At 29.0% G+C, this 7,459-nt stretch overlaps 1 protein-coding gene across 1 annotated transcript; it reads left to right on the forward strand.

Annotated features, from left to right (window-relative positions):
* Positions 1 to 3,566: 3,566 nt before the first annotated feature.
* On the forward strand, positions 3,567 to 4,859 carry LOC140178224 (uncharacterized). Its single transcript, XM_072213439.1, has 4 exons — positions 3,567 to 3,727; positions 3,770 to 3,912; positions 4,057 to 4,495; positions 4,604 to 4,859. The coding sequence occupies exons 1-4, from the start codon at positions 3,567 to 3,569 to the stop codon at positions 4,857 to 4,859; spliced, it is 999 nt and encodes a 332-aa protein (XP_072069540.1).
* The last annotated feature ends 2,600 nt before the right edge of the window (positions 4,860 to 7,459 follow it).

Genomic DNA, 7,459 nt, shown 5'->3' on the forward strand with positions numbered 1-7,459 from the left:
TATAAATATGTTTATTATAATTTTTTTAATTTTTAAAAACTGTTTTACCAAACACAATTGTAGTGCTTGTGCTTATTAAAAGCTATTAATTCTAACGTGATTTTTACCAAACCAAGCCTTGATATGGCCATCTTTTGTCACATTAGATAATTCTAACAGTTAGATGACATAAATTCATTCTAATTTAAACTTAATTTGATCTCTCTCCTATTTTATAATCCTAATATCGAATGTACAGAACGCTTTTTTCAATATTTTTCATCTTTTTCTTCATCTCTTTCTTTCTTCTTCGTCTTGTTGATATTGATGTTCATAAATCATGATGAAAGGTCGTAGCACTACCGCAGGAGTTCTGTCTAGTCACCTTCTAATGGCTATTTGGCAATAACGCAGAATTGTGAGAGGTTAACGCTAGTTCTTGAATTATAAAACATGAAGTCCAATAGCTTATCCATTAGTAAAGATTTTTACAATAGTTACTCCAGAGGTGAAAACGATTGAATTTCTGGGCTATGTACAAAAACATAACAACTTCCCAAACCAAATAAACTATATTACTTTATCTTATGCACGCCATCCCTATTTTATTCGAAAAACAGAGAATAAACTCCAACTTAGTAGAAAACTATTAAACCCCAGCATCAAAAACAGCAAACAAAAATAAGATTTTCAAACAGTACTCGCATTACGATTACATGAAAGAAACATTACTTCGTTGCTGGAAATTAAAAAAAAAAAAAAAGAATAAAGTATCGTTTTTGTCCTCAATGTTTGGGGTAAGTTCCAAAGTTATCCTTAACGTTTCAATTGTCCTATTTAAGGTCCTAACGTTTCAAAACTGACTCAATGTTATCTTGCTGTTAGAGATCCATTAACAGAATTGATGGCGGGACAAAATTGAGACGATTTTAAAACGTTAGGGACTTAAATAGAATGAAAACGTTGGGGACAAAAATGATACATAAAAATAAATTTTAATTTTATCCTTCAATAATATCAATTTTTTACTATACATAGTATTCAATTATTTTTTAATCACATCTAACTAAATTACACTTAATCATATCATATTACTTTTATTTTAAATAAATTAATTTTTTTTTATAATTTTACTCTTAAAGATTTTTAGTTATCATGAAATGTTTGTAGAAGGACTAGTATATAAACTTGCAGAAAAGAAAAAAATAAGATATATATAATAAAATATAAATTATACCTTTTGTCTCTAATGTATCAAAATTCTTTAATTTACAATTATAAAAAAATAAATTTATTTAAAATGAAAGTAATGTGATTAAGTGTAATTTATTTAGATGTAATTAAAATTGAATACTATTTACAGTAAAAGATTAATATTATTGAAAGATAAAATTAAATTAAAATTTATTTTTATGTATCGTTTTTGTCCCTAACATTTTCGTCTTATTTAAGTCCCTAACGTTTCAAAATCGTCTCAATTTTGTCCCGCCGTCAATTCTGTTAACAGATCCTTAACGGCAAGACAATATTAAGTCAATTTTAAAATATTAGGAATGTAAATAGGACGATTGAAACGTTAGGGACAACTTTAGAACTTACCCCAAACATTAAAGACAAAAACGATAATTTACTAAAAAAAATTAGAGCCATACCTTTGCTGTCAACGGTGATGGAGTCATAATAGCTTTCAGCTAAAGAGCAGATGATATCCCTTGATCCTTCAACGTTGTTGTAGTTATCGCAAAGGTATACAATCCAAGAAACCAATCTCTAAAGTAGCGCCATTGATGAAGAAAGAAAGAAAGAAAGAATAAAAAGAAGAAGAAGAAGAATAGTAGATGTGGAGAAGACGGACGAGTGTGTTTATATATCATTAGATTTTCTCTTTTAGCATAAATAATCTCCAAACAACGTCGTTTTGTCCAACAATGGGCACCAAACTAAAACAATACCATTTTGAAACTATTTAGTATAGTAAAAAATAGCCATATCAATATTTTGGCAGCTGATACAACACTGATAATAATACAGAAATTACTATAGTGTCCAGAATTTAGGGGCCATTATAAGAAAATTTTGATATAGAGAGCTATTTCGAAAAATTACACGGAATAATCATTATGAGAATTAATTCCACAAAAAACTACAAAATAAAATCAAAATAATATATGATATGGGAATGTATGTTTATATGGGTGACAAAATTATTTTTTCACAAGTTTAAGTATAAAAACATTTTGTATTTAATATATTTATAAAAGATACTTTTTTAACGTTGGAAATAACTAAGTTATTTGGACATAACAAAATATAAGTATTCTTTTAGTTAGATTACAATTATTTGCTTCAGTAAAAGAATATGTAACAAAATAATAGGTATAATTTTTTATTATATATTTACTTATCAATATGAAATAAAATAATTACATAAATTTTTAATAGAAAATAACTATGTTATCCTTTCAAATGATATTCTAGTTTTTTTTTTTTTTGAAGTACTTTATTACGGTGTATATATATATATATGTGTGTGTATATGTGTGTGTGATACATTTTCATAGTGGTTAGGTTCTCTGTTTTTATATACTTGTTTTATTTGAAAATTTGAGAATAAATTTGTATTCTTAATCTATTTGAAATTTTTCTATTTGTTCAATTATTGCTTTTGTTTCTGGTAATAGTAGAGTCTTCTTATAATATTCTTAAAAAAATTTTAAAATTTTAAAGTATATATATTAAAATAGTAAATTTTACCGGTGTTGCAAAGCATTTAATTTATAAATTTTCAAGTAGTATACTAGTATTCAATTCATAAATTAGGAAAATATTTATAGAAATAATTTAGAATAATAGATAATTTCTTATCAAATATGTAAAAAATTGTTTATATAAAACAACTATCATAAATAAAAAGGGAAGTTAATGAAATAAAAGTCAATATTCTATTTAATATTTTTTTATTAACTTTGTAAAGCCTTCTAATATTGTTTATATCTTTCTATCTATTAAATTTGGTGCCAATAAAAGATTTGATCTATAAATTAAACAGAAATTAATCCAACCATATTTTATGGAGGGACATTTGTCGCAACCCGTATTTTTTAAAATATTTTGATTGAGTTAAAAAGAGTAAATTATTAAAATAGTATCCAAAAGTTTACATCGTTGATAAAAAAATTTTAAATGATGTTAACCACAAATAAAATTTTTAAAAAATTTAAAAATAAGACAAAAAGAACTAGATATTAAGTATAAATTCTAAAAATATACTTTATAGATAAGATTTTATGCACATTTTTTCAATCATCATTAAAAAAATGAAATATTTTTATATTTAAAATTTAATAATTTTATGTGAAGTGAATTTTTTTAAAATTTTTTTAGCGTGAATGACCACAATTTTTTTAAAAAAAAAATCTAAAGATCAAAATTTATTTTAATTTTTTGTGCATTTTTTAAATATTTATTTAAAGGTTATTATAAAAATTCGGATCAAATAGATAAGTCATTTGTTAAATATGAAATTTTTTGACACATGCACAAAATATAAGAGATTATTCCAACAGTTTTTGGTAGATGCCTACACAATGGTGAAATCAAAGAGGTTAAAATTCTTTAGGTGTAAACAACCACAGTTGAGGGTTGATAAATACAAATGTCTGCATGAAAGTCTTATAAACGGGGATGTAGATGTTGCAAGGCTTGGCAAAAGAATCATTCTTCCCAGTACTTCTACTGGTGGACCTAGGTACATGATGAATAATTGTAAAGATACATTTGTAATTTGCAGTTATGCAGGATATCCTATCTATTTTATCACCATAACCTGTAACCCTGAATGGGATGAGATAAAAAGAGAAGTGACTCCCATTGGATTGAAGGCAGAAGATTGCCCTGATATATTGTGTCGAATTTTCAAGATCAAGCTTGATGGTTTGATTGATTACCTAAAAGAGGAAAAAATCTTTGGCAAAATTTTGGGATGTAAGTCTGTGTTTATGCAACACCTTATTAAAATCTTATGTTGTAATGTTTTGCTCATTTGTCTTTTTCAATTTTCAAATGTTTGCACTATAGAGTTTCAAAAGAGAGGACTTTCGCATGCACATATCCTTTTATTCATGAGTAACGAGTTCAAGCCACAAACACCAGATGACATAGACAAACATATAACAGCTGAGATTCTTGATGAAAATGAAAGGCCAAATCTACATGGAGCTGTTCAAAATTACATGGTACATGGTCTATGTGGTCCGTACAACAAGAATTCACCTTGCATGAAGAATGGATCCTGTTCAAAGTTTTATCCCAAAGAGTTTAGGCAACGAACACTCATTGATGAAGCAGGATTTCCCAAATATAGGCATACTGATAACGGTCAAACAGTAAAGAAAAGAGAATGTGTACTAAACAATAAGTTCATTGTTCTGTATAATCCAAAATTGTTGCTCAAATTCGGGTGCCACATAAATGTGAAATACACATGCCAAACAAGTCCTATTAAGTATATGTTTAAGTATGTACACAAAAACAATGACCGCGTAACAGCTATCCTATAGAGCACTGATGATCCATTAGAAGCCACATAAGTTGTTGACGAAATTAGGAATTACTACAATTGTAGGTACATTTCGGCATGTGAGGCAGTCTGGCGTTTATTTGGATACGAAATCCAAGAGAAAGAACTATTTGTGATTAGACTTCCATTCCATTTGGAGGATGAGCAACCTGTGATTTATGGTGAAATTTCTAATGTGAATGATATCGTCGAAAGAGCAATATCTCATAAGTCCATATTTTTTGGATGGATGGCGGCGAACATGTCATATCCTTATGCTCGAAGTCTAACTTATGCTGAGTTTCCAACCAAGTTTGTTTGAAAAGATGATGCTTCGAAGTGGTTTCCTCAAAAGCAAGGCTTCACAATTGGAAGGTTGACTCATGTATCTGCAAGTAATGACGAGTTTATATTCAATTTTGATCTTATTTATTTGATGATTTAAATTTAAAATCTTAACAATATGTACCCCACGCCCATTTTATTCGATTTATCTACACTAGAAAACAAATGTTCAAATAACTTTCAGCAGTTATATATAATCTGTAGATTATACAATTTTAGAATTGTTCTATATTTTTTAGAAAAATTACTTTTATGCGGATGTGTAGCTACATAATAATTGAAATTGTGTAGCTTAATCCATTTAGTAACTTAAAAGTGGGATTTTAATCAAATTTTTTACAGCAAATACCGAATAATATTACCAACGACTTCTCTTGAATACTCAAAGAGGATGTATGAATTTTCGAGATATAAGAACAGTAGGAGGAACAATTTATGCTACTTATAGAGATGCATACTTCGCCCTTGAACTCTTGCAAGATAACAGAGAATTCATGGATGCAATTAAGGAAGCAAGCTCGTGGGTCTAAGGATCATATGTTAGGAGGTTATTTGCCATTCTATTAACATCCAACAATATCTCAAGACCAGAACATGTCTGGGATAGATGTTGGCATGAACTCTCAGATGATATTTTGTATCAACAGAGAACTATGATGAATATGAGTGGTGAGTTTTTATTAATTGCAATTATAAAAGTTCTTCATTATTGATCATTTTTAGTTTGATTGAATTTTTACAGTATCATATAATATGCAGAGTTAACCATGTCAGATGATGAGATTAAGCAGTTGTGCTTGATGGATATAGACAAGATCTTACATTCCTATGGTAAAACCTTGAAAGACTATCCTCCTGGGCCTTTAGCAACAGTTGATTAACCAAAAGGGTTATTAGGGAAGAGCTAAACTTTAACAGGGATGATTTAAAGAAAAATGCCTCAGACATGTTAGCCATCGCAACACCTGAGCAGAAATATGCATTCGATAAAATTGTTACAATTGTGTATTGTGATGAAGGGGTTTTTTCTTTGGGTATGGTCATGGGGTACTGGAAAAACATTTATCTGGAACCTTATGTCTGCTGAGATTCGCTCAAGGGGTGATATTGTGTTAAACGTTGCTTCGAGTGATATTACATCCTTACTTCTTCCTAATGAAAGAACGGCACACTCAAGGTTCAAAATACCGCTGAATATAATTGAGGATTCTGTATGTAACATCAAACCTGGTCCCCCTCAAGCAATGCTGCTCTTGAAAGGCAAACTTATAATTTGGGATGAGGCTCCAATAATTAGTAGGTACTACTATGAAGCGCTTGATAAATGCTTGGGTGATATCATGAGGTTTTTTCCAACATATAACAAAGATTTGTCCTTTGGAGGTAAAGTGGTTGTACTAGGTGGAGACTTTAGAGAAATTCTTTCTGTCATTCCACGAGGATCGAGACAAGATAGCGTTCATTCAACCGTGAATTTGTCTTACCTTTGGAAGTTTTGTCAGGTGCTCAAACTAACAAAAAATATGAGACTCTTTGTAGGGACAACTACTTTAGATCAAGATGAGACAGAGCAATTTGGTGAGTGGTTATTGAAAGTTGGTGATGGTCTAATAGGTGACAATATGGATGGTGAATCTGAGATATGTCTTCCAGCAAATATTGTTATTCCTTCTTTGGACCAGGCATTTGATGAGTTTATTCATTTTTCTTATCCAAATATTTTGGATAACATGTCCTCAAAGGATTTTTTCAACGAAAGAATTATACTGGCTCCCATGCTGGACATCGTTAAAGAGGTTAACAACCATCTGATGACTATCATTCTTGGAGGGGAAAATTATATTTTAGTTCGGATTCGATTTATATGGATGAAAGGAATATGGAGAGTCAATTAGATCTCTATGGTCCTGAATTACTGAATAGCATAAATTGCTCTAGTTTGCCTCCACATAAATTAATACTTAAGATTGGTGTTCCGGTGATGTTATTGAGGAATATTGACCAATCCAGTGGTCTTTGTAATGGTACAAGGCTACAAGTTAGGAAGCTTAGAAATCATGTCATATAATATGAAGTCTTAACGGGTAACAATGTTGGTCATATTGCTTTGATTCCAATAATGAATATGGTACCAACAAATAAAACCGTCTCAGTTAGATTTCAATGAAGACTGTTTTCTATAATAGTATCGTTTGCCATGACAATTAATAAGTCTTAGAGACAAACTTTATCTCATGTTGGATTGTACTTGTCCAAACCAGTTTTTATACATAGTCAACTATATGTGACACTTTCAAGAGTTAAGAGTAAGAGATGTTTAATGTTTTACTTTTGAATCACATAGGAATATTTGCAGATTCAACTATCAATGTTATTTATAGAAAAGTCTTTTGAAAAAATAGGATTCTAATGTAAATATTTTAATTTTATTTTAAATTCTGTATCAATGTATAATTATTTTACTTTTAAAAAAGTATAAAATGATTATTACTCACTATTTTTAAGTTAAATTTTAATTTTAATAATAATTTTATAATTTTCTTAAAATAGTAATTATTTTGTATTTTTTTAAAATAT

Source organism: Arachis hypogaea, chromosome 13 (genome assembly GCF_003086295.3).
Source record: "Arachis hypogaea cultivar Tifrunner chromosome 13, arahy.Tifrunner.gnm2.J5K5, whole genome shotgun sequence".
Taxonomy (NCBI): domain Eukaryota; kingdom Viridiplantae; phylum Streptophyta; class Magnoliopsida; order Fabales; family Fabaceae; genus Arachis; species Arachis hypogaea.

What these genes read in the sequence shown, in the direction of transcription:
- LOC140178224 (XM_072213439.1), top strand. Translation starts at nt 3,567, where the DNA reads ATGGTGAAATCAAAGAGGTTAAAATTCTTTAGGTGTAAACAACCACAG. An exon ending in ACTTCTACTGGTGGACCTAG is followed by an intron (nt 3,728 to 3,769) that starts GTACATGATGAA and finishes TGTAATTTGCAG; the next exon opens with TTATGCAGGATATCCTATCT. An exon ending in TTTCAAGATCAAGCTTGATG is followed by an intron (nt 3,913 to 4,056) that starts GTTTGATTGATT and finishes TTTGCACTATAG; the next exon opens with AGTTTCAAAAGAGAGGACTT.